The following is a 27,807-nucleotide window of genomic DNA, read 5'->3' on the forward strand; positions in this document are numbered from 1 at the left end:
TGGAAATTAAGTACATTTGTGATACTTTAAGTGTTTTGGTTTTAATCCTCTTAAAAATCTGGTACTATTTGTAGGGGTGGCATTAGCTTTGTCTGTGGTTTTTGTTTTTTTTTTAATAGATACAATATAATTCAGAAGGAAGAAAACTAAAGCAATTTCATTTTGAGTGATTATTCTACTTGACAACTTGACAAAGAGTTCCCTTTTACAGAGACTTGCTTTTCAAAATCCATGTACAGTTTTTGGGGTCAGGCTGCTGGGGTTTGAAAGGCAAATACTTGTTTTGTGACTACTGTTTGCTAGGTATCTGTCTTGTCTGGTTGGTAAGTACTTAGGCTGTATTCTTAATTGGCCCATTATTTAGTGGAAAGAGAGAGAAAATAGATGTTTGTGACGTGGATTGGCATCTAGCAACTTCTCACTGATGTTCCTAAAACATGAGGATATACTGGTTAAATTTAATTCTCAACAGCTTTTGTTGTCTTTTTTTTTTTTTTTTTTTTAATATAGCTCCTTGCAGTATTGTTTTTGGACAGTTCATGTTAAATAACAAAGCAGAAGTGAGTGTGGACAGATGAGGTTTTCTGGTAGAAATAGGTTTGGGAAAGATATTCGACAATAGTCATTGTGTTAAAATGGTATAATGCAATTTGAGCCCAAATTCTGACATTAATATGTAATTTTTCCTTTTTTTTTTTTTTCCTTTTTTTTTCTAAAAAACAAAAAAACAAACTTCAGCTGTAGAACACTGAAGAGGAGATGTGGGAAGCAGTTACATGTGTAGGATCTGGCATACTTACTTCTTATCGCTTTTCTAAGAAGAGGAGTGCACTTAAATGTCTCATTTTTTAGTCTTACTCATACTTTTCAGTATCACCATTTTAATAGTGAGAATGAGTTTCTGCCACAGAGCTGATCTCTGGTTGGTAGCAGAGAATTTCATTAATAAAGCTAGGCTATTGAACTCACTGCTTACTAGTTATTGTTTAAAGGAAGGAGCTGTGCTTTGAGTTAATTAAGCCACAAGGGATGACTTTTAATCCTTAAGTCATAATTGGGGTCCTTTTTAACGATGGAGGAATGGGATGGGTGTGGAAAAGCACTTAAACCACTAATCTGCATTTATCTTTATTCCAGTAAATGAGAATTTGTGAACACAAGACCTACTTCCGTTCATCATGTAAATTTCTGCTTTCCAGGGCTGTAGCCTGTCACAGATAAAAGTAGCAAGAACAGATGAGTAACTCTTAAGGATAGAGATTATGCGTCATAACGGCTGTCTGCATGGTAAGTTAAAAGTCAGAACGACAAAAGGGAAGTTCTCATTTTGCAAACTTAAGATATAGTCAGGATTGTCTTGCTTTTTTTTTGCCAGAATGAGGTTTATTGTGTTAAAAGAGGAAGGGAAGTACTAATGTCCAACTGTCTGGTGCTCTAATCTGCATTCCTACAGGTGCCTCTTTCTTTTTACTCCTGTATATGGAATGAATGTTCTTGTAATAGAGATTCTCTTCATCAGAGCTGATGTTGTTAAATGTCATGTTAAGATTTCTACACTTAGACTGGTGCCTTCACTTTACTGTTAAGTACTGAAAAATACATTGATACCTCTCAAATGTGCAAGGCCCTGTTCCCTCTTCATTGGTGGAGAATCTTGAACGAGTGATCAATTTCTATTTCTGTAGTACTTCTTTTTGTTTTCATCAGGTCTCTGCTCTCAATTCTTTCCCAGTTGTGGTCATGCTATTTTTCTTTCCTTACTGGCTTTCAGTTTCTTTGCAGAAGTTGTGATAGATGCAGGTTGTTTTGAAAATATCCCAGGGTGGGGGTAGCTCTTTGCTAGTGGACCACAATGGAGTCCAGATTTGCTTTTACCACCAATCAGAAACAAACCACTGTTTCCTATATAGATGGGACACTTTGGAATCTTCCTAAAGCACTGGTAACTCTGTAACTGCAATATCATAAGCCATATATTTCTTGGAATATACTCCACAATTGAACTGTAAATTGTCCTGCATTTCAGGATTCAAGAGCTCTTTCTTTGTCTTGGAGGTGGTCAAGGTATTAAAAATAGCAGTAAATGACTGTAAATTATTGATGTTGAATGTATTGCATCTCAGTCTATCAAACTGTAAAATAAAGTCAATGACAGCTAAATGATGACAGAGTAAAATCCTGTGTATTGCAAACTGTATTTGTGCTTGTCTTTTTAATGTATCTGACTTGCAAACTTTTTTCTTTTTTCCCCTCCTTGTTTTCTCCAAGAAGCAAGAATAACTGTGTAACTCTTCAGAAACTAATTGATGCAGTTTTTTTGATGACTGGTTTCAGTGTAAGATTTTAGGGCCTGCCCTGCCCTGGAATGTTTCTTCGGTTCAGTCTGATTTAATCTGCTTCATTGCATATTGTAGCAGAAAGCTTCTTTGAGGAATATTGCATTTTTTTCCCATTAACTTGAAAGAAGAGAAAATATTTCACATCTGTAAAAATACTAACTCACTTCTGCACCACCTCTATGCTAACCTATCTGTCTAGAGTAAATTAATGTTGTGAATTGCATGGTGTAGGATTTTACTGGAAAGCTGCCTGCTTGGAAGCCAGGATCTTGCAAATTCTACTTTCTGCCACTTTGTTTATTTTTTCCTGATGAACTGTATTTCCTATGTTTATGTATCTACATAATAGCAATATCAAGTGGGACCACAGCTTACATATTCTGGCTTGGGACTTCTCTGCATTTACTTTATTCTGCTACTAGATGGCAGCCTTATTCTAAGGACAATTACTGTATATGTTCAGGCATTCTTACTATTAAAAGAACATAGTATTCAATTTCCTGTGAAAGTACACTGAAAGATAATCACTTTTCTTTAGAACGTCACTGGGAGGCTGTTAGTGTAAATAATTACATTAATCCCAATTTATGGGATCACAGATAAGCAGTGTTCATTATTAGTGACTATTACAGCTGCAGTGGCATTTCCTTGCCTAGCAGAGGAAAGATAGCAGTGGTGGCTCATTCCTGATATGAGGAGGCAGGGACCAGAGTGACTGGGCAGGAAGGCTGTGCCTTGAAAAGAGCAGAATGTTAAATGGGAGAGGGGGAACAACACAAGAGAAAAAAGGGCAGGGAAGGAAAGTGGGGGTGATTGAGGGAATTTGTCTGGAAATTGCATGGGAGAAAAGTTAAACTAGGCAAAGCTGGAGAAGAATGGAATAACAAGAACTAAGTATGACTGTGTGAAAGCTGCTAGGAGAGAGATACGTAGGCCTTCTGTGATATATCATAGGGGAGAAAGCAGTGCATGAGTTTCACATTTCTGGAGATGTGACAAAAAGCAGGAAAATTTGGAAGGCAAAAGAGAGGTGATAGAATAGTAAGAATACATAAACTTTTGAGTTGAAGAGATCCTTTAAACATAAAAAGTGGGTAGCATGAGCAATGAGTGCTCCAAAGGCTGTGTTCTTCTCTTCTGTTGTGTTTTACCATCTGTATCCTTAATTGTAAGTTTATTGGGCTCTCGTGGTTATGATCTACAGGGAAACTGATTCAGGCATGATATGTAGGGTGGATTAGGTGTTTTGCAGGATGTTTTTGAATCAGCTCTGAAAGGAGGCTTTTTGAGGACTAGAATAATGAACCTTACTATCACTAGTGACGCTTTTCTTTAGCTCACTGTCTAACAATCTGCTCTACCAAAGTTAACGCCTGTCTAAAATACTTACCTCTAAATTTCAGACCCAAATGGAAAGGATTCTAGAAGTCTGATTTCCTTATTTCTGGGACATAAATCTTGGTCTGTGTATAATTTAAGAGACTTAATCACAGAAATGATGTATTCTTTACTTAATAAACCATTAAAATTAGACGTCATGATTACCAGCAGTGCTGTATGGCCAAGAGAGGTCAAGAGGGTAGGAAAGGATTGCATCAGTTGATTGAATTCTTCATGGAATACAGAGTAGTGCATATTGTAAGTGGGAGCATAATAAGATTTATCATCTAATGCATGTGGCAATGTATTTATCTCATTTTTCTTCTTCCAGGAGTCACTCTTGAACTGCACTTCTCACTGTTGCAAACTTTTTTTTTTTTTTCTTGAGGGCAAGTGGAGGAATTATTTTATAGCATTTTCTATTTAAAAAAGCTGTTTAAGAGTTGATCAGTTATGACAAATAGTTTGCAAGGGAGAATAAGGTAAAACTAGATCAATTATCTTCTTCTTTTTTTTTTTTTTTTTTTTGCTTTTGCTGCTCATCCCTTCACTAGTGTGCACCAGAAGGCTGCAGGGCCTGTCTGTCTGAGTGTCCTGAACTTGTTGCTATCTGTGGGCTGTGTAACAAGGATTTGTGCTATACAGAAGTAAGATACCTTCCCCCATTCCTATAGAGAAGGCTTGAATCTGTTCTCTGTTGCACCTTCCTTATGACTCTTAAAGCCAGGTTTGCTGTGTGATGTGGTTGCTTTGACTGCAAAATTATCTATACGTGTTTGCTATGAAACAAAGTAGATAGTCACTTCTCTTTAATCTGTTTTTGTAGTGGTTATAGCTATTTTTGAAGAGTTTGCTGGGTAAGTTGGCTTTTGTGAGTTTATTCAGCTGCAGACATTGTGCCCACCCATTTTGATGGAACAAAAAATAATCACAGAATGAAAATTTTCTGACAGTTGTACTTGTGTGCGCGTTTTGAACACAGGATTCATTGCAGTGCAGATCTTTGCAGGCCAATGAAGTTAGAGCAGAGTTGAATCTAGCCCAATAGATACTATTCTTTTAAAAATAAATGAATAAATCAGCCTGCTTAAAGCAGTCTGCTACTGTTTTCCATCCAAAACAATGAGCTTGAACACTACAGGTTTAAAAATAGAATATAATTTATGAGCCTTCTAATCTTGGAGATGAGTCTATATGTAAATAGGATTTAAATTCTAAAATGAATATTAATGAGATGGGGAGGCTTTCAGACCTACCCTTTAATACTAATCCATTGCAAGTGGAGCAGCTCTAGAAATGTGCTGATACTGGCACAGGGACAGCCAGGAGCTCATTGCTCTTAAAAGATCCTCATCAACCACAGTATTCATAAACTTTTGAATACTTGTCCTGATCAGATATACAGGGAACTCAAGCATTTCTGGTATCCTTACTCACTTGCTGATTTCATGTGCTTTTCCCTGGGAGCATTCCTGTATGCTGGCATTCTGTTCTAGTTTGTTGCATGGATGGAAGAGTAATGAAAGGGTAAGTTCTTGGTGGAGTTTGGAAATCTATTTTGGAAGGGAATTGTTAACCTGCAGTGAGATGTTTTGGATATAATCATAGTGAGTTAAACTGGGCGGAATTAGTGTCAGTAGTTCCCTACTTGTGATTATTAATAGATGACAAAAAGATTCTCAAATGCTAAATTAACTTAGTGACTTTTAATAGTAAAAAAGAAATTCCACCAGAGGCTAAAACTTCTAGTTACTGATTTCCTTTTCAGGAAGGAAGATACCTGCATTAACTGCCATGTTAATAGAAAGTTTTAGCTGAGCAATGTTGTTTAGGTTATAGTTTCACTGAATGTGAGATGTGTTTGTGGAGCACTGAGCATCTTCCTAATTTGTGGAGCCTGGTGCAAGGAGATCACCTTAAAAATGCTGATCTTCCACTTTGTACTGTATTCAGTACAGAAATTGGTGTGTCTCAGCAATAAAACTGAACAGCCTCATAGTGTTACCTTTTTCCTTTTCTTATCCTGCGCTCTGAATTGCAGTGATCTGCTTATCAAACATGGTTAGAGGAGTTTCTGGAGTGTGAGCATAGCAGATTCAAATAGTTGCTCAATCCTTTGTTGCATCTGTCCTTTGTGTGTAAAATCCACTAGACCTTTCTTTAGTACTGAAGAAAATGTAGTCCTGTATCCACTGTTTTCTGTCCTCAGTGTTTAATCTTGTGACAAGTGGGCTATATATTTACTGTGGATTGAATGTTTTGTAGTTGCAGCTGCTTTGTTGCTTTTGAGATCCTTCTGCAAACACAGCCCAGAATCTTATCATAAGATATGAAATGAAAATGGGAGAGAAAAAAAAAATGTTTCAAAAGATGAAATAAAGAAAAAACAAAGCTAGTGAAGCTTATCATAATTATATTCTTAGTATTGATGAGAATACTGCAGGAAGGTGTTGTTTTACACTATGGTTCTGTATTTAGATCTGTTAATGGAAGGTTGCAGGCTGAGCATTGCTTGTTCCCAACTGCTTGCCAAATTTCCTGAAGAATTCTCTTTGTCATGCAAGCTTTCCCCTATGGCATGGTGCTTACATGCTGTACACGCCTCCGTTGCCGCATTAAGTAATATCATCTCTTGATTAAATCCAGAGTAACAACACGATTATTTGTGCTACTGGAATAAGTCATAAATGCATTAGAAATGCATCTGTTTTACCTCTGGATATAGGCATCTCCTGACTTGTGTTAATTCTACACCTTTTTAATAGCTGTAGTATTTGCTGTTTTTGTGAGGTCTGTAAATCATAGAATCAGTTACATATGGATGTGTAAAAACAAACAAAACTTGAGAGCAATGTTCAAGAGCCTCATACCAGTGTGGACACGCTCTCTCCTGTTGAGAGTGGCTGGGTAGCGTTCCTTCTGTAAATGCCAGGAATACTGCTCTAAGGCCTGCAACAGTCTCTTCATATCATAGGATAGCTTGGGATGGAAGGGACCTTGAAGATCATGGAGTTCCAATCCCCTGCCTGGAACAAAATATTAACACAGAATGGCTCAGCATCAGTCTCACTGCTTGGAAGACCCAGTTTTTTCTTGTACCGCTATATGGAGCTAGCTCATGTCTGAATAGTTTCAGGCAGTTTTGACTTTTTGGGTTGGTTCTGTCTTTTAAAGGTGAGGAATAATAATAATAGGTTCTAAAGCTCTGAAAATCTGTAAGCTACAAAGTACTTAACTGAATTTTACAGGTAGAGAGAGCAGGGCACAGAGCTCAAGTATGAATTTATGCGGGACTGTGCAGTGGAGACCAGCCTTAAATTTCTGGAGCTTTAAGGCCAGTGTCTCAGGCAGCCTCAGGCTGCCTGTCTCATAGCAGGATGTTAGACTACTAACCTTTTGGTAGAACTACCTCACCTCTGTGGGCTGCAGTCAAATCATCCCGCACCCCAGGCAACCCCTGGCCTTTTCACTTGTTTGTTGAATGGCCTGAAAAACATTCCTTGCCAGGCAGTTAAAAAAAAAAAAAAAAGTTTCCAGCACAGCAAGTGCAGCAATCTTATCCCTGGCTTTTGCCCCCATGACTCGTTCATCTTTATTTCCTAATTTGGTCTGTAATTACATTAGTTTTGTTTTGTTTTTAACAGCACGTTGGTCATCTTGCTGTACAACTCCAGGTGGAAATGAAGCTCTTGGTTTTGCTGTGAGAGGAGTAGCTGGTTCTGTACCCACACTTCTGGACCTGACATCTCTTAGTTCGTAATGATAAAGGTACTGTGTCTTATCCCTGTTGCCTACCTATTTATTTTAGAGGAGAGTTGATGTGCACTCATTCTGCAGTAAAATACAATTTTATTTTGATTTAATCAATGAAGACGGGGTCCATGCTAAGTCCAGATATTGCTCTCTAAGCAGCTTTTCCGTCTGTGCAGAGGTCATGGTCTACTCATGCCTGATATGAATTCTGATAGAGGATGAGTATTATTTTATCCTTTCTAGTTTATTCTTTTTTGCTCCCAATGCTTTTCCCTTATAGCTTAAGAAATTTGAAATGGAAGAAATGATTTGGTATAGTCATGTTTTCAAAACAAATATCATCTGACGGTAATCAGCGTCACTGAACAAAGCAGCCAGAAAAACAACAGTCCTGTCACTTCTTAGTTGATGCAAACATGCTGTCTGTAAGTTAGAACTAATGCAAAGTTAAGTAGGGCAGAAATAAGTTAAGGAACAGATAAATGCAAGAAAGGGACTCTTCAGTGACTTCTGGAGATTCAGTTATCATCTTCTCTTACGTGGCTTCTGTGCCTTACAGTAGCTGTTATCAGTAGTTCAGGAAGTGAGCTGCTGAGATGCGGATAAAATGTAGTACTGCTGATAAGGAAGTGAAATGATTGAAATGCCTGGTGTAGTGCTAGATAAGATGAAATGCCTAGTATATCACACAAGCAGAATTCTGGCATGATCCAGTGAGGCTGTACAGCCTAGAAGGCTTTAGGCTACTTGGGTGACCACCGTACAATCAAAACAAAATGGGAACTTTATATCAAGAAACCTCTCTGCACAGATCTCTTCGTTTAAGCATGGGAGGATTTTGTGTTTCTGATCACATCAAGAGGTTTACGGTAAGTTTTGTTGCACCCCTAGTTTGAAAGTAGAAAGTGACTGGATTTGACAGTATTGGCTACTCTGCCTTCTGTAAAATGCTGTGTGTTAGACATTCTTAGCCACTTTGTGCAGTCTTCTTGCTTGCAAAGCACCTGCTGATGTTGAGGAAGTGCTTCTGGAATGAGTAGTGCAGGCTTTGCGTTTCTAAAGAAATACATTTCTGGGAGTGCCTTGACACATTAAAACTTTTAATCCAATGATGTGTTTGTATTATAGGATGCCAGACTGACATTCAGATTATATGGAGGTCAGTTGTTGCAACTTTTTGCTTTAGTAATCATAATCTGAGAATTATAAGACAATTAATCTATTGTACAGGCTTACACAGGGTGATATCATTAGAGCCCAAGTTCTGCATCAGGCCATTTAAGCTGATAGTAGAAGCAGTGCAGTCAACTGGAGTGCTGTGTGCTCGACACCACAAATGTGTGTTCTGTGGTAGGATGTAAAAGTTTTGATATTGGCACACTACTGTGCTGAGGGTCTGAGGAAGTGAAGTGAGTCTGGCTCCAAAAAAATACTGCTTATTGACAGTCTACTAACGCTGCAAAAAGAGACAGATATAGAGACAGTACTTATGGAACAGAGAATAGTAATCTACTTTTCCACCACTTTAAGCTATCCATCAAACAACAGTGTTGAATGCTATCTGTAGAGTTAGGTTTCAGTTGCTAGAGATGCAGGGAGTCTGGGGAAAACAATGCTTGTATTTCCTTCCATTTGCATGTTATTCTACTGCTTAAAAATTTTGAGCCTTTACCATCCAGACAGAAGCAGAAACATGAACATAAGCAAACTTAAAAAGAATGCCATGTGATTCTGTGATAACAATGTTCAGTTAATGTTTGCTTTTTTTTTTTTTAAGAAGCTACACTGTCATGCACAACAAGCATTGTAACAGTTTGTGGGTTTTGTTTGTTTGCTTTTTGAAGAGGCCATTCTTTTGAAGAAGGGATTGTGTCATAGGTCTTACTTGATAATGGGTTTAATGGACTTTATAAAGAGCTTATTTGTAATCATCTTCATTCCATAACGAGTCATTAGACTGGCTGAACTAAATAAGTTCTGGTACAGTTGGAGAAATGGACAGATTTTCTTCGAATTTCAACAGATTGAATTTTATTCCATTCTTTCAATGTAATTTTACGTTGTGAATCTAATATGGCCAACACTTCAATGTGATTTTTATCATATTGTTTGAATTTATTACATAAGAATTTATTACATGAGTAAATAGGGTAGCTCAGAAGGCTAGATGTACATCGTATGAAAAGATTTATTCATTTATTGTCTATTTATGGCAGCAGAAAAGGAAAAAAAGATGTTTTAATTGAATGCACTAATCAGCTGTTCTTCATATTGAAAGATAATGTCGTATTAAAATTGCTGGTATTGAGCTTCTTACTAAAGACGAGTCTTAACCTGAAATATGTGCTTGTGAATTTCTTTTAATTGCCCTTGTTTTGAACAATTTGTAGAATCAAGACAAACTTCCGGACAATTAATTTTTGCTTGTTCCTGTGGAAATGAAAATAAAACGTATTCCAGGAAGAATTATAGGAATTGGCTTTAGAACCATCAAAACAGCTTATCCAGGGATTTTTTTGGACTAGTCACGTTTCAGGAAAAAATGATCAATACTGCAGTTATCTGTTTACGTGTTGTTCTGTGGCTTGGCTCTGCAGCCCAGGATTAGTGTTTCTCAGTAACACGAAGGTTGTGCTGAGGTTCAGAATATCTCATTTCTCTGTAATTCTTCTGTTGGGTGACTGAGTAACACTTTCATATTCAATGGTTCAGTTCCCCTTTCTTTAAAACTGGTGATAATGATAATTCCCTTCTGAAAAAGGGAAGGTCTAGAGCTAGAAACTGTCTTAGATTTAGTTTGATTTTATAATTGGTTTTCCTTGTCCTCAATGAGCTGAGAGTCAGAAGTCACTTGATCTTGGTTGTCTTGCATTGGATTATCTCAGACCATCATACCAAACTCATTATGATTATCAATTGGAAAATTTTTCTTTATGTTCACAAAGCTAATCATTCACTTTTACAAAACAGTATGAAAGGAAAGATGCTTTTGAAGAATACGACCAGCAGAAAAGCACATAAGATCAAATAGTGTCTTGGACCATGCATGCAGCTTTTACTAAAATTGGTAAGATCTGCTTTAATCCAGAAACTCGCTATTAAGCGTAGTGAGATCTCTCTTCTGCTGCATGGAGTAGCAGCTTGTAGGTTGGGTCTGAATCTGTTCCGGCAGGAGCTAGTGCATGTATATATTGTTTTGATTTTACTAGTTGCAACATGGAACCTGTTGTTTGTTTGTTTGTTGTCTCTTTCTGGCTTAGACTTGATGATCTGCTCGCTTGCACTGAAGTGGCTGACTCGGTTGGTCCTGGTTACAGAAGGATTTGTAATGATAGTTAACTCTGAAAACTGTGATAGTAGTATTTAGAGATGGCTTGAAAACTTGTGTTATTGCTCAGATTTACGGTGGAAGATATTTCCTGTAGCTTATGCTTAAGCAGTAAGACAAAGGATTTGGCTTCTGAGATGAATCCAACTTTTTGTTAGGATAGATGGTGAAAAGTGTATTCTGACACGTCTGAAGACAAAGTTGCCTCTTGAAGATATTTTGCACATCTGTTACAAATGCTGCATTCTGTGTTTACTGTTTTTAGCTGGACATGTAAACTTTTACCTAAAGGAATATGAGTGGCTTGTGGGTATTTGATTCACTGGGAAGAGTTTGTAAAACCACCAGCTTTTGTGCTCGAGTTCCCTTACTCTGACTACTTTTTTGAAGCAGAGCTTGTCTTGAGGCTAAGCCTGAACTGATGTAGTTATTCCTGTGTTTGAATGACGTCAAACCAAAATGTCAGAGAGATCTGAATCAGCAGGTGAATATAGCACATAACAGGCTTCATTATAGGAGAGATGACTATTTAGTCGATCTTAAATTTCCTTACCGTGGTATTCTGGTTATTATTGGAGACTGGCAGTGTCAATAAGTGCTCTTTTTAATAAATGAGTAAATTCCTCTGCTAGGTTTCTGGTTTAGATTTTCACCAAAAACAACATTAAAAAAACATTATTACTAAGTGTCTTATTTTCAGCTGGGATGAAATTATTTTCTTCAGAGTGTGTGGTATGATGCTATGTTTTGGTTCTGGGAGGAAAACAGTTTTGACAGCACACTGATGTGTATAATGGCTGCTGAGCAGTGTTGTACAAAGCTGAGGCCATTCTCAGGAAAGGGCCCAAGGAGCTGGGAGGGGAACAGAATTAGGAAAATTGATTTAAACTGGCTGTAGGGATATGATATCATATGATATCCATGTGAAGGAGTTTTGAAGGAAGTGGGAGTTCATGACTCTCTGTCTGTTCGAGGGCATCAGTCAGGGGCTGAGCATCAGTCAGGGGCTGCTGAGCAATTGCTTGTGCATCACTTGTTGTATAGATGTGTGTGCATTTGTATATATAGTCATAACTATTATCCTTCTCTATATCTTAGTAAATGTTTTTGTCTCAATCCATGAGTTCTACTTCGTTGTTCTTCTGTTCTTTTTATTTTTATTTCTTTGTTTATTTTGGAAAAAGGATGGGAATGAGCGAATGACTGTGCGTTGCTGAGCCATCTGCTGAGTTAAACCACAACAGTAAGGAGCGCTGAGCACAGTACATGATGTTTGCTGTACTGCAGTGATAACTGTTGGATGGAAATATGGAAAGAAAGAATTCAGTAACTGAGACTTGAGATTGCACAAGATGTGAAACAACTGCACTAACTTTTGGGAGAATTTTCCAAAAGTGTGTGTTGCAGTTCAAGTCCAGCCAAATGGTTTGTGGGCAGATGGAGACTGTTGTAGGTGAAGTTGCCTCTGATGTGGCTGCTCACGAACACATGATTCATTTCATTCCAGTGCAGTTTGATGTATGATGTGCTTGTGTGCTTTGCTTTTCCAACACTTAAACCAGCAAGTCCAATGTGAATGTGCTCAAGGTGATCATGCTTCATTCAATAACCATGAAGGGCTGAAGAGTAGCTGTGGAATCAGGAATCAGTATTACTGCATTTTAACTTTGGAAAAGTGAGTGTAGAAGCAAAATTAAAAAAAATCAGATACATTCTTGCAGCGGTCAGCACTTGCGATATTCTTGGAAATTATTGCAAGTTAGCTAGCTAGTGCAGTTGTATGCATTCTTCTCATAATCTTTCAAATTTGAATCTAAAAAAAAGAAATTTCCAAAGTAGGAAGGAAACAGAAGATAACAAGGCAGTGCCATTTGGTGATTTCCATCTTTTCTAACACAAGCAGGCTACTTGTAAAGCAGAGACTTTGAGGGATGTGACTGGAAGTCAGTGCTATTCCAAGTCAGCTAGAATATTTGTGATTTTACTGTGCTTTGGAGTAAATTCTGGGTTATGCATGGTCATCCTCTGAAAAATTGACTGTCTAGAAATAACCGTTTTTTGTACAACAGATCTGAAAGGCCTCATCTCATCACATCAGTGGCAAGGATTTCCTTTTGCTGTTTTTATTCTTATTTGCCTTACTGTGCGACCAAGACTTACTCTTATGTGTTGCAGTGGATTCCGGCTGACTTTAAATTACTTGTACCTGAACAAATTGCCATAGATACAACAGCTTCCGGTCAGTTTAAAAGATGTCTTAAAGTTCTCTGCTGAGCTCCTAGTGTAGATGAGAAAGCATCTTGAAAATGAGAGGCAAAGCAGTTTAGTAGCAGATGGCCTCAGGCTTTACTGGGAACTGACAGCATTTGATGTAAAATCACTGAAATTCAGAGAAAGCAGAATCAGCAGCAGGACTTTTCTGTTCAGTTTCCAGAGAGCTCTTTGCTGGAGGTTGTGGAGGGATGGGAAACTTTACCCGTGGCAGCCTTCTGGTCCAGGCTGGTAAATTGTTTTAGTAACTTTTTGGATAAGAAAGAAAAGAATGAAAATTAAAAGCAGTGAGACAGCTTCTTAATGCAGTTTCTGTGGGCATCAGACTCGATGGTAAAAGAGGTCACGACTCAGGGTCAGTTGAATAAATGCGAACAGGCAACAGGTGCTCTCTTGGCCTCATGAGAGGAAAGTAACCTGAAGGAAGAATGCAAGGGGTCTTGTTAAGCCATGTGGGTGAGTGATAAACACTGTTATCTAGAAATCCTGTTACTTTGATGTAAATTAAATGTCATAATTTTATCTGTTCAGCTATCTGCTGTCAGCTGTTTGACGGGGATGCATTAAGATACTCTACATGATCTCAAGATCATTAACGTGTCCTTAGCTGTGCCACTGCTTATGGGCGTTATGACTTACTGTGTTAACAGTTCTCTGTCACTAAACATGCATAAAAAGGAAAAAGAAAGTTTATATAATGAATGTTCATACTAAGTTGAGGTGATACTATAGTAAAGTTGAACTTTTGCCCGCTAGGCAGTATTTAAATGTGTCATTCTAGGGTCAGATGGGGAGACTGCTAGTGCTTTATAGACACTTGTACTGTGCAAGTGGATTTCAACCAACAGCTGACATGTATAATACGTTAAATGTCAGGTTCTTGGCCTTTTAAAGGCATTGTGGTCCAGTTCTTAGTACGTCACCAAACATGACAGATGGAGATCTTTTGTCTGATCACATCAGGAAACCAAACTATTTCACTAGACAGGCTTATCCAAACTGTATGGCATATTTTGACCTTGGAAGTTATTCCTTTATATTAAGTTGAAGCCTGTTTCAGTACTTGTCATTTGTCACGAGAATTGGAATCTTACCGAACCATTGCTCTGTGGCTGTGATCTACTGCTTTTCATGTGTCAAGGAAATGAACTGTTTGTGGGAAGTTACTCACTGGTGTACATCTTAATTTTGCAGAAGTTTATGTGTCATAAAGTTCAGCTAACTCTTCATTTCCTCGGGAGAATTCAGTGTGTGTCCATGAGCAGCAGCAACTAGATATGGGTTAAGTAGGTTTTCAGCATAACTTGAAAAAGTTGCCTGATGGCCACTGAAAATGTAAAGGATATTTATTAGTATTTTTTTTCCTGAGTAATATTCAGTAGCTGTAGCCAAATTTTGAATTCGCTGTCTTTTGCTTTTTTTATAGGGTTGTTTACCAAACGTTTACCACATTTGGTTCTTCATCTTCTTAGAACTCTGAATTGCAACCTTTACAAACTTCTCTTCAAGTCCCAAAGTCTCTATAAAGCTTTGGCTTTGTTTAGGCTTTTTAATTTATTATTATTTTTTTTTTCGTTTACCTGCATATTTTTAGTCATCTCCACTTATACCATGTTACTGGAAGCAATGCAAAATCTAATGAGATGATCTGTTTGAGCAGCTGGTTTTAACCTCTATGACATTTCTTGTTTGGGATATAAGCCTCGGTATTACTTTAGTACGTGCTGTAGATTTTTTTTTTTTCCCCCCCGTTCACTTCGTCTTTGTTCCTATTGCAAATGTTTTGGTTTTTTTTTTTTCATTCCTTTGGGTCAGAGCTACCAAAGAGGGATCATAGCTGAACTGCTGTATTGTAGGTTCTTAAACCATTTGTTATGTTCAATGCAAATGTTTCTCTTGACTCCTGACATCTGTCTTTGACAACTGGGAGTGTGTGTGGGACTGAAGCCAAAGTGGAATAAACTCTCATTTCCCTCTTGAGAATAGAAGATTCTTTGGCATCATCAGTTGAAGGTCACTTGTAGTTCTCATTCTCCAGAATTTGTGTTCCTTTCTTCATGCACTCCAGAGATACTTGATAGCCTGGGGATGTTTTAAAGATATCCTGAAATATTTTAAAGGTATCCCAGAAGTTCAGTTCAGCTCTTGATGGAATGAAGGTAGCTGCCATCTTTTGTTCACTTGTTTGCTTCTTTCCTAATAATGGGAGAAAAAATTATAAGAAGCTTTATTCCGAGTTTACATTCAGACTGTGATGTGGCTCAGCAGATTGCTTAGCCAGTGCCTGACATGGGGTGTCTGAGCAGAGCTCTGCTATGCAGTGTTCCTGTGTTAATTGCTGTTAGTTATTACTCATAGAACATTTCACATTCTTCAGATGTAATTTGGAAAGCGTAGGACATGAAACAATTTCTGTAGTAGTGTCTGAGTAAAAATGTCATTATATGCAATAGGTTCTTAAGAAGGGGTGAATTTCGTAGGTTAGTGCCTTTCTTAGAGTAAAGACACTTCTTCTGTGTGTGGTATAAGGATGGGTACATCGTGATCTGCAGTGTGTGAGTTAGCATTAAAAGACTTGAGTCTGTCAGTGAAACAATGTGCTCTCTTTGAGCTGCTCCAGTAAGATGTGAATGCTGGACATTAAATGTTCTGAACAAAAATTACCTTCTGTTGTAATTCACAGCAAAAAGAATGAAAGATTCTTGCCTGTATTTAAGCATATTGTCATCCTGTAGTGGAAATGCTAAGTCATGGCCTGAAGCAGTGATTGAGCACCTGGTGGGAAGGCAGGGCCAACCCAGAGGAGGTCAGGTGCATGCAATGTACCTGAGTGATTGGAAGGGGGTGAAGCCAGGGTGCTCCACTTCCCAGACCTCATTTAAGGATTGGCAGTGGAGGTGAGGGTGTTTTGCTGGAGATCTTTGCCTACCTGAGGCCTTCAAAAGGTAAGCAGCTCCTTTCCTTCATGTCTGTATCCATGGCTGCTGCATTTGGGCTCACTCTCATTTGTTGTAGCTGAAGACTTTGCCACCCTGCTGTTATCATCCAATAGCAGCATTACACATCCCTAAGAGAACACAATCAGATCCATTTAGAACAGTTTTTCTTTGTGTTTAACAGCCATTAAAAAGTTGGGAGAACAAAGGAAAAAGTTAAGCATCAGTCACAAAGCGACTTTAGATTTCTCACTATGGACCAACTGATGTTTCCTTTTTCTTTGTCCATCACCCCACCCATAATTTTGCAGGTGCTTATTCAACACTCCTTACATCCTGCTATGTACCTACCTGTACGTTGAACAGCTGCATCTGAATAGGAGTCAGCTTTGGCTGTATCTTCTCTGTGTGTGTGTCAGAGAATGCTAGCCAGGAGTATTTTCTTACAGAAGTGGCAAGAACTAAATACTTTCATGAAAGGGTAATTTTAATATTGTTACTACTGACTCTGTAGTGTGTAGAGAAAGGACTCTAATTTCTATGATGTCTCATCTCATACAGCAAATTCACTTAAAAGATTATGATTTCTTCCCGTATGCTTATTCTGAAAAATGAAAGGGATTGGAGACAGAGTTGCTCTGTATTGCAAGGCATTTGAAAGTATGGGGATTGCACAAGTATGGAATGACTACTTTTCTATTCTCTAGGGAATGTTGTAGACACACTAACGTAATTTAGAAGTGAAGGAAGTCTGTAATAAGTCCATAAAATATCTAATTTAGTAATTTTATTGGACTTGCTGTGTGTCCTCGTGAAGATTTTTTGCTTGGTTCACTTTCACAGCCTGGGAGAAAGATATAATTTTAGAAGTTTCAGTTGACAAAGACATGCTGGTGCTAGATACGTATTTCAGATCCTTGTCATTGTACTCTATTTTTAAATTCAAGTGCCAGCCAACCTAACAAGCACAGCTTGTGTCTCTGCTGGGCGTCCTATGTCTGTGCTGGAAAGCAGAACTCTTCCAACCCTTAGCACAAGACCACCACACTTACTTCAGTATTTGTTGTATTTAATGAGAAGAAATGCTCCAGCAAATTCTTTTCTATATCACAGAACTAAAACTGGTCATGAAAACAGTCCTTCTCTGTACAGAGATCTGCTTAGGCATTGGCAATTGCTAAGATGCTTGCCTATCGGCAGCCACTTGAGAAAGAATTTTAAATGGTCTTGTGACGTCAAGGAGGCCCAAGAAAATACAGCCTGGTGCCAAATTACCTCCAACACTGAGAGCATGCAGTAAGAAATAGATAACGCACAAGTAAATCATTTGTGCAATAGCTATCTAATGATATGCTCTAGCAACTCCAATAAGTGAGATTGTCTGGTGTAGGCATAGCTAAAGAAGATTAACTTTCAGGCCCTCGTTTTCTAATTTATGATTAATGAAAAGCCAGCCTAATCTATCTGACATCCTGCTGTCTGGACAGAATGTCTGCGGGTAGCTTGGACACAGCAGAGGGAAATGCCTTGACCAAGTTACAGCCTATAAAAGTGAACAATTTAAGTATAATGGATAAAAAACTGAATCTATTGAATGAGAAGATGGACAAACTGTTGCATTTCCAAGAAGACCTGACAGGCAAACTGCAACGAGTTAAAGCTATTGAGGATATAGAAAAGGGCATTAACAAGCTAACGGTATCCAGAGAAGACCTCGATGAGACAGATCAAATGGGAAAAGGCCTAAAGCTATCAGACAGTCCTCACCAGACCGATATGGACAGCATATGCTCAGAAGTGTTGAAATTGATGAAAGTTGCTCAGCTTGATGCCTCGAAGCACAAGGAGAGACTGGCAAAGATAGAGGGAAGGATTAATACACTGGATGAAGTGATTACATTAGTGGGAGAAGTATTAAAAAATTCTAAAGTAGTGGATTTTATTCTCAAAGGCATTGTGCCCTGGAAGAAGGAGAGTCTACTGGAAAGCCCTGTTGAGGTTGGTTTTCTACTACTGCTCTTGATAAAGTTATTTGTGAAGTAGCAAGTCTCTCCTGCTGATTTTTTTTTTTTTTTGCATAACATTTATAATTCAGGTTTTCCTTTAAGAATTGCTATTGCATGTTACTGCCACGACCTCTAAATTATAAGCATTTTGTGGCAGAGACCTAGTCTTAAAATGTGCCTTAAAATGTCTAGAGTCCTCAGAGTGTGCCAGGCAATTCTGTAACAGGTATGAAAAAGATTGCTACTGTAAAAGATTCAGCTTCTAAGAGTGCCTGAAGATCAGCAGTGTCATTCACATTGGTGACAGAGATGAGGTTCCAGTGTAAGGTAGGAGTAATGTACCGGGAATTGTTTACTGAAGGAAGCTGCTTCTATTTTTCTTGATCAATCATGAACTCTGAACACAATAAAAGTTTTGAAAATCTATGCTGACTTTTGTTTATATGTCTGAGCAGCTCTGTGTGCTTTCAGATACTGAAGTTAGCTATATCTTTATGATAAACCTGTGACTTCATGAACTATATTGACGTTGTTCACTCCTCAAATCAAGTAGTTGTTGTGGTTTTGCATGCACAGTTTCCGTCAGTTCATAGATAGTGATTCCAAAGCATTTCCTAATTATCAAGAACAGTGAGGAAGGAACAGGTAAGATTGATATATAGTTGGTTTGGTATTTGGAACTGTTTGAGCTTGATTTCTGAGAGTTAAGTATTTAGATTTAGTTTTGGGAGTTGAGTCTTCATGATGACTTGTGTTCTGTTATTGGTCCCCCCAAAAAAGTGTGAGGGAGAACTCCATGAGTTGAAATATTTGTTCATTCCAAGAGTTTCCTACACACCTGTGTAGAGATGTCTTTACAGTAAGAACAATGTAGTACAAATGTCAGTGTGCATTTCTACCTTGATCCAAATATTATTTTGTCAAATCTGTAACGTGTATTGGTAGATGATACACCTGAACTATTATAAAACCAGGGCAGCGTTAGATGCTAGCATACCTTCTCAGTCTTTGAGAATTCTCCTGATATCCCTTTTTAAGTGCCGGAAGATGAAAAGTGAACTGGACTGTATGGAGACAGAAGGATTTATGAAGAGATTCCATTAGTGTTGATACCAATAAATGATGACCTGCATTGTTACAAGTTACTGCCTGCCATCCCTGTGGAAGGCCTGGAGCCAGGCACCCTCCTTGATGAGGCTTACATGTAGAACTGAACTGACTGCACAATATAGTAGTGGCCAGGAGAAAATGAATATAAAGATTTCATTGCCAAATTGTCAAGTTTCTAAGTGAACAGTAAGAAGGGATATAGATAACTGCAATTAGAGCAGCACTGGAGGAACCTTTCCCATGGGCTTGTAGCGTGCAGTCAGGATCAGTCGTTAGTTAGCTACTGGGTACTGCCTCATCAATGTTGGTGAGAAAGAAGGTCTGAGGTCATAAATTCATTGAAGGTATATGAATGGGATGAGAGGTGAATTGACCTGCTCTTGGTGACCTGATGAACTGGTGTAGAGCGGAGGTCTCCATCCCAGGCTTTACCTACTGCCTTGGGTGAGGAACTCACAGTGTGTATCGGGCAAGTGAACTGCTACGGGGCTAACTCTGCTTTTGCTGAAGTACCATAGCTGTTCTTCTTTCTTGTTACTGGAAAGTTTTTGAAATTGAAGCATGAGATTAGTTGTAAGAACTTAAGATATGTCTGTGCTTTGATCACAGGCTGCTGAGTAGTGTGATATTTGAACTAGTTTTAAATTAGGTAGTAAATGTACGTGACTTAGCTGGAGTAATGTGGAGGAAAGCGTGGGTGAGTTTAAAAATGCATTAGCTCGTGGTGAGCCCTGTGCTAACTTTGGTCCAGTTTTTTTCAGTCTGTTTTATAACGTGTCCAAAAAGATTCACAGTTGCATTGGGGTTGCACACTAAGAATTTGCTACTTGCTTGTTGCTATTTTCCAACCTTTGCTGTTTTGTAACAACACGCTGCTTATCACAGTTGGCTTTGCACAAGGTTACTAAGAATGGAGGTGGGAGTGGGGAGGTCGTGTTTTCATTTTTGGGTGAAGCTGTTTGCTGATGATATGACAGCGTTCCTGGAATGCCATAGGAATGCTTATGGAAGAAGTGTTCAAAGTTGGAGTCAAATTAATAAAAGGCTATGAAGGGAGCTTTATAAGTTCCAGGCTTCTTTTTTATGTAACAAAACAGCAACAACAAACAAAACAAACTAGGGCAAAAAATTAAGCTGTCCCTTATTCAAGGCTTTCTTTGCACATAGGATTTTGCAAGTAAATGTTCCCTGTGGTCATTGTTGCAGGTTTGCTTAGAGCTGCGATAAAGATGGTAACAGTATTTTACTTTTTGGGGTTTTTTGTTTTTGTGGTGGGGGGGAAAAGGGTGGAGAGAGATGCTCTGTACTGGGATTTATAAGGTTGTAGAATGAAAAATGTAGTGACTGTTTTTATCTGCAAGTAAAAGGGGATGATTTGCAGCAGACTTCTAATTGGTTATCTGTAGAAAAAATTAGAGATGTTCCTTATTGGTTTATATGAACAAGGATAAGAGGCTGCTTATTTAGGCCATCCAAGACATTATACCTTTTCCTATTTTTGTATAATGCTTTATGCCAAATATTTAATTTTATTACAAATGTATTGCTTTGTGAAGTGTTATAGTGATGCTGTTACAAAATAACCATTCTCAGTGCTATGTAAATTGGAAGATGAAATTTGCTTAAAAAGAAGTCTGTTTTTAACCATGCTAAAGGTAACATTTAATAATGTTGCATGTGTATGAGCATTACAATAAAAACTAAGAGCTCTTTGTGTAACCTCTCAAGTCATGAATCTCTAGGTGCCTTGAGGCAAATATATCATTATATCTACATCATCTTTCAGCCATCAGTCAGCAAGTATCAGAAATACAAACTAATTTTATCTTCTCATAATTCTTGTGTTTCATATGGCATGGTTTTTAATCAGTATGAGTAAGGGTGACTTGAGGCAAAATGTCTTCCAAATAATGTTTTGGAAAGCAGAGACCGAGGACATTACTCTGTGCTATCTTGTTTTAGAAGTGTGTGTGGGTTGTTTTTTGTTGTTTTTTTTTTTTTTTTTTTTTTGCAAAAACAGGAAGAGATCAAAAAAGTGTGGTGGGGGGGGGGGGAAGCAGAAGTAACTAAAAGTTTAGAAGTTTAGAGGTGTTAATATCTGTTTTACAGGGTCTCAGCCTATGAAATTAGAGAAACCCAGTGAGAAATAAACACCCTTGAGTGTAACTGTTATTTTTGTCATTTTTCAGGCCAAGGGAAAGCTTGAAGAGAGCAGTTCAAAACCTAAGCATGTGCTTAGTAACAGAGGAACCCAAACTGAAAGCAGTAAGCCTTCTGAAGGTATGTATCGCTTTGGGCATGCTACAGTCTTTGACTCTAGAGCGTGCTGCAGACCAACTAGAAACTGAATAGCCTGCTATTTTCCACTAAATGTATTATGGAGGAATTACTATGAATGAATTATTGAGAAAAAAGAGATGTTCTCCCCTTCTTTGTTATCTGTCTCCTAAATCAGCTCCCCAGTAAACCTTGAAGCTCATGAAATTAAAAGCAGCATCTTTGATTGGCTACACTATTTCCTTGTTTTGGTATTACAGTGATCTGAAACAAGAGAGCAGTACTGGTTTGGAGATACTGCCATACCTCTGAGGTATCTCCTAGCAGACAGTCCCCAAATTTTTGTCTTGATACAACTCAACAAGCACTTTAGTCCTCCTTTGGAATGGGGTATAATGACATTGCAAATGTTTTTGTTTTTTTTAATAAACAAGTTTAATTGCCACATCAGTGCTAGATTCCTCTTTAGGATCTAGCTGTCTGGACGTTACCATATCGCGTCCGTTATTAATACTTGTGGAGTTCCAGTGGGGTGAATGTGAGTTGAACAGACCTGTTGTCTTCAGAAAATATCAGTGAGTCCTTTAAATTATGGACACTCCCTTTTTTAGTTTCATTTAGGAAGTGACAAAAATCTAGCAAACAGCTGGTCCCACTTATGAGTTGAAAGCTGCACAGGTTTATGAACTAATCTTGGTAGCCTCTGTATAGTGAACACTGAAAGAAATGAGAAATTCCTGTTAGTAATAGATACAATAATTATCCTGAGAGTGCTGGAGAACCTTCCCCTTTTGTGGAATGCAGGTAAGACTTTGATTAAGCCATGAGCATTAACAATGACTGACTGAAGCCTGGGTAAGGATTTTTAGTGGCTTTCAGTGGCTACTTTTTTCAGAAGTAGGTAACTGCTTAGGTTATTTTGAATGGGTGTGTTACTTTACTCCCTCTTTTTTGCCACTGTTTCTGCCAAGGATAGCTTATTAATGTTGTGTTTATTCAGATGCTAAAACTGTGAAAAAATTGGAGGAAAACAGTAGAGGATGCAAGAAGGTAAATGCTTCAATTGCTGTTGCCCACAAAGCTGACTCCAGACCCCAGGCTAAAGAGAGGACAGCACAGCAGAAAGCAGTAGAAGATACTGGAAAAGCATGGAGTTGTCATCAGCAAAAAGATTTTGATGTCAAAGCTTTGAATCAACGTAATGGTCTTCCCTTCATAAATCAAGATCATGTAGGCAACCAAGATGTTCCTGTTAAAGCTCACAATATGGGCAAATCCCCATGCTCCAATGAGTGTCACAAGCAGCTTTTTCATCAGAAACTCAAAGAGAATGAAAACAAACCTCCGTCACAGAGTATGGCATTGCAGGAAGCTGTGCCCTCCACGTCCCAGGCTCTATCTGACACAGCGTGTGAAGTGACACAAACCAGGTAATGACTTTGCTGGTAGTTTTCTATACGATCTGAAACCATTTGCGTGTTAAAAAAGAAAACAGATAATTCAAAGGAGTCGGCTCTTGCTTAGACGTGCTCCAGGAGAAAAATGGCTGTGATAGGAAAGGTGCAGTGGGACCTTATAAACAGTTAAGGCAAAAAACTCAAAGTATGAAGAACCTCTTGTAGTGTTTGTCTGAAGTTAGAGGGCTGGACATATGGGAGATTTGGTGTGATGGGTTACTGTGTACTAGAGGAATGTGACTGCCCTTCTGCATCTCAAATAGATGGACCTTTTTAAACCTCTCTTTTCCAACTTCTTTATTTCTGTAAACATGGGGCTGAAAGGAATTTGAAATACTTACTTGTCTATGATAAAACTGAAGTATTTGTTTCATTTTACGTCTTAAGTGGTCTTTAAGGCTTTTCTTATTTCATGCCTTGATTACCTAAAGATATGACCTGATTATTCATCTTCTTAATTCTAATAGTCTCATCTTTAGGTAAGTACTTTGTAACATGTCTTTAACAATCCTTTTCCTTTTGAATTCTTTATTCACAATTTGATTGTAATTATATTAAAAGCCAAAAACACAAAACTCTACCAAGCAAACTTCAACAGATGCCATTTCAGTGACAAATTTCAAGTGTCATGCCTTCTCTTTTGGGGGTGACAAATACATATGTGTAGGTATGAATGGTATATGCATTCACGTGTGCATAAGTATACATCTACATTACTGTGTCCCCCATTACACTATTAGTAGTGTTTATGTAGGTAATTCTGAAAGTAATGCCTCCTATTTATTTCCATGGAAACTACAACAGCTACAAGGAGCACAATAACACTATTTGATTGAACAAATTCGCAGCTTCAAAATGTTATTTTCCACATAGTCACCACAGTGAGCTATGTGTTTTTACCAGTGATTAATGATAGCCTGCATGCTGTTCTCCTTTAAAAACAAAAAACAACCCTGAACCTGCAGAGTTGACCAGTTGCCTTACTGTGCTGACTCCCTCTGTGTGCTCTCCATAAACATTCAGCAAGCATCAATGAATGTCAGTGGGTGCCATTTTTCTACTTGGAGGAATTCAGTGACACACCTTTGCTTCATCTGCACTTCCATATCAGATGCCTTTTTATGCTTCTACTGCTGTTCTACAGCCATATGTTGCACAGCAAAAAAAATCTAAGGGAACACTGGTGGAAAGGTTCATCCTCTACGATGTGCCACCAACATCTGCCTCTGGCATCATGAAACCAACATGATAAAAATGGGAGGCATTACCTTTGGAGCACCCCTAGTACAAATTAATGTCTGAAGCCCAGACAAGAATGTGACACTACTTCTGTGCGTGTGTGTTTTGATTTGAACTTTTCACCATTGTGGCCTCTTCTCCAACACTTAGGAACAAACTGTGTACAGCTCATAGACATTGATATCCCCAAATCTGTTGTTGTAATGGTATTAAGAAACAGGAGACCTCCCTGTGTTTTACCTCTGGCTCATGAGGCTTCAATAAGTGGAGCTGGGTCTGTGCTGCCTTGAAGGCTCCTGCACTGAGGCTGGCTCAGGTGTTTGTGAAGAAGCTGATGAACAGTTGCTGTTATCCCTATGGCATTTGGTGCTGATTAAACACAGTATGGCAGGAGTGAACTTGTATACAGAGAGCAGCTTTTTGGAACAGTTGAATGGTTTGGACAGAGGGGGTATGTGGGTGCCAAAGCGTGTGGTGTAGAGAGTTGGGAAGCCAACAGAAAACCAGAAGGCAGAACCTAGAGTAAATCCTGGGAGAAGACAATGTTTCTGAACAAGGTCCCTATTATGCTTATGTGTGAAGTCATGAGTATAATAAATGCATGCTACTTTTAATGAAGTCTGTAAGCCCATGCAGAAGTGTCAAAAGAACATTGTGTTCTCCTGTTTGGAGACATGCCCAAGAGTCCTCTTGAGTTCAGGCTTGTCTAGATAGCAGTGGAAGTGTTTGCTCAGAGCAGCGGTCAGTGCTCTGAATAGCTTACTCCTGGTGCAGTTTAAATCCATAGCACAAGGCAGCAGCTGTGAAAGGTGCTAAAACTGGGAAACTTCAGACTTCTGTTATGGAAAAGTGGAAACCATTTCTTTTGTATGTTTTGTAATGAGGTAGCTCCTCTGAAAGAGGCATCAACTTCTGGGAAATGAGGGAAATATTTCAAGTTTTCTTGTAGCTGGAACACTAGGGAGAATAATATTAATGGGGTGGGAGAGTTATGAAAGTTACTTTTCTAACAGAAAGCTGTGGAAAGAATGCTATCCCATAAGGCACAAGCATGTTTGAATATGCAAGTCAGCCAGCTGGAGAGGACTGGGATGAATGCGAACACTGAGATTTGTAGAGCTGTATGAGCAGTCAGATGTTTGGATACTCAGCCTGTAACTGGCAAAGACAATCTCTACCACCTCTCTACCCATAGGAATGAGATCTTGTTAGTCCAACTGTAATAGCTGATAGAAGTTGGAAGAGCTTTCTGATGGTGGAGTTAAGTACTTTAGAGTTTGTGAGACATGTTCTGCTCAGGTGAGGCAGTCAAGGATGCAGGAAACTTATCTGCATGTTTTTCATTGCTTTCTCCGTAGCGTTGTTTTTCCTCAGAGGATTGGTATAATTACATTTCTTTAATACTATAGAAATCTGCATTTTAAGAAGTTTCTAAGTTTTCTTTCCATGTGAAGTTTTGAAAGAAAGTCTAGGTATCTATGTGAATTGTCAACTGCTTGCTCTGCAGGATAGCCATTGGTGTTCACATAGCTGAAGTGAAAGAAAAAATTGAGATGAGCAAAGAAGGGAACTCAAATGATCAGAGACATAAAAACCTCAAAGCAAAATCCCCATCCTCTTTATCATCAGAAGTGGAAAGATATAAACAGCTGCCTGGTAAATCCAAACTTGAACAGACTCTGAAGAATATCAGCACTGAATCAAATCAAGAAGTGAGAGAGAACAAGAAGCAAAATGAACTTGCACCAAAAACAGGGAAACAAAAGCCACTATTGAACAAGCCCAAGCCAAGTAAAAAAGCTGAAGACAAATCAGAATTAAAATGCAAGCCCATAGTTTCACAGAGTACCACTGCAACAGAGCCAAAGAAAGATCTGGGAATACACGTCAAAATCCATCAAGGAACAATAAAAGTAAAAGATGCCTTAGCAGTTACCAACTCTGACAGGAGAGAATCTGAGCCCCCCTCTTCAGTGGGAAGAGAGAGTGATGTGGATCAGTGTGCAGGAACAGCAATGGAGAACACTAAGTCATTGGAAGCTAGCAAAGAACTTTCCACACAGGATGGGATGATCGTTGGTAAGCTGCTTGTATTTAATTTTGGAAACTTTTACACCGAGTTTGTGCTATCCATGTGTGTTGTATATAAACTAATAGCTGGAGTGGTGCGTGCTACACCACCTGGGTCTTACACTTAAGAGTATTTACCTAAACACCACAGAGAAGTTTAATGGTCAAAACCAAGAGAATTAACATTGGTATGGTTTATTTCAATAGTACTTTACCTTCTAAAAGGTGTTTTGCAGTAAAAATTTCCTTTCAGTAAAATTTAGTGGAATGTATATTTCTACCAAAGAAGTAATATTGACAAAATACAGTCCTTCAGATATAGCCTTTATTCTTTAAGGTAGAGTAAGTAAACTAGGTATGCTTCTGCAACTACAGAAAGAGAACAGCAGAATATTGCAGGACGAGTATCTTGCTTGGTCTTTGTGCTATTGGCCATAGGTGTCTTTTCAATTAGTGTGTGAACACCTATGTTCTTTCGGGCAATGGACGTGTAATTCCCAGAATGAACATATATGGGTAGATGTCCTGATCTGCATCTGATGCTCTCAACAGTGGTTGCAGGAAGATGAATTTGCATACGTGTTAAATTGCTCACCAAGATCTCTGGACTTGAATTGTAAAACTACTTTGAGCAACACCACGAGCGGATTGTAGAAGCTTTATCGTAGAAGAACTTTAACATTAAGAATATAATAATTTAATTATTTAACTCCCAGGAACTGATTAAACTTAATCATTTAAGAGTTTACAGCTCTTACTAGAATGTTGCTAGTAAAACAAGGTGTTGCTGGTAGAAGCTTCCTGAATTAACTGATATCTGTGCTGATATCGTTGTGTATTCATGCTGGTTTTCCCAGGTAGCTTATCAAAATGAAAAGAACGTCAAGCATAATTTTTTTGAAACTTCCAGATATTTTTGTTGAATGGCCTCTTTTGTTAATGCATAAGGTCAGATGTTAACCTACCTCACTGGGATCTTTCAGCATTGCTGTGTTAAGAAGACAGTGTTGAGAGCTAGGAGGTGGGATCCCATCCTTGGTGATAGGCCTTTATCCATCATCTCTGGAAGGCTGCTAACAGTAGAAGTCTGTACTTGAAGCAGCAGAGAGATTTTGAATATTTTCAACATCTCCTTTACTACCATCTAGAAATTATCTTTTTTTTAAATCCGATTTAAGTTTTTTTTTCTTAATGAAAAAGCAAAGTGATTGTGCATGCTCAACTGATTTGCATTTAAAAATGAGAAGTTCCATTGCTTCTGGTATTTTACCTGCATTTCCCTCTAAAAATAGTGGGAAGAATTGCATGTTGAATGTTTGTAGATACTTCAGTGCTTGTCTGAATTCCAGTAGAAGGCAATTGAGACTTCTCATTATATCAAGCAAACAAAATGAAGTGATGTGCATGCCCTGTGGACTGAGAATGTTGGTGTGAGGAAGATGAAGCTGCAGTGATGAGGGAGAAATATCTCAATGACCAGGTTTTCTCCTCTTTAGATGACAGCCCTTCTCCCCCGGCTCCTTTTGAACATCGCATGGTGAGTGTCAAGCTAACAGATGTGACAACGTGCTACTCAGTGTGTCGTCATGAGGTCCTTGGAGGGTAAGTCTCTCTGCCCCTTTCTGCTGTACTGCAGGTGGT

The 27,807-nt window shown here is 38.5% G+C and overlaps 1 protein-coding gene across 5 annotated transcripts in view; it reads left to right on the forward strand.

Moving 5' to 3' along the window:
- Positions 1-93: 93 nt before the first annotated feature.
- MYLK3 (myosin light chain kinase 3) overlaps positions 94-27,807 on the forward strand; it is a 39,013-nt gene continuing 11,299 nt past the window's right edge. For 2 of the 5 annotated variants that reach the window (XR_016470924.1, XM_031615483.2), the window contains exons 1-5: positions 16,035-18,005; positions 21,313-21,403; positions 22,401-22,830; positions 25,604-26,175; positions 27,663-27,768. Coding sequence is in view for 4 of the 5 variants with exons in the window: in XM_031615483.2 (XP_031471343.2) it covers positions 17,496-18,005; positions 21,313-21,403; positions 22,401-22,830; positions 25,604-26,175; positions 27,663-27,768 (1,709 nt within the window). In the remaining variant the exon portion in view is untranslated. Of the gene's footprint in view, positions 1,288-7,363; positions 7,488-7,794; positions 8,342-16,034; positions 18,006-19,791; positions 20,356-21,312; positions 21,404-22,400; positions 22,831-25,603; positions 26,176-27,662; positions 27,769-27,807 lie in introns of those variants that run through there. The other 3 variants (XM_090149973.1, XM_090149971.1, XM_090149972.1) reach the window with 3 other exon arrangements.

The sequence above is a fragment of the Phasianus colchicus genome, chromosome 13, assembly GCF_987193195.1.
Source record: "Phasianus colchicus chromosome 13, bPhaCol1.hap1.1, whole genome shotgun sequence".
NCBI lineage: Eukaryota > Metazoa > Chordata > Aves > Galliformes > Phasianidae > Phasianus > Phasianus colchicus.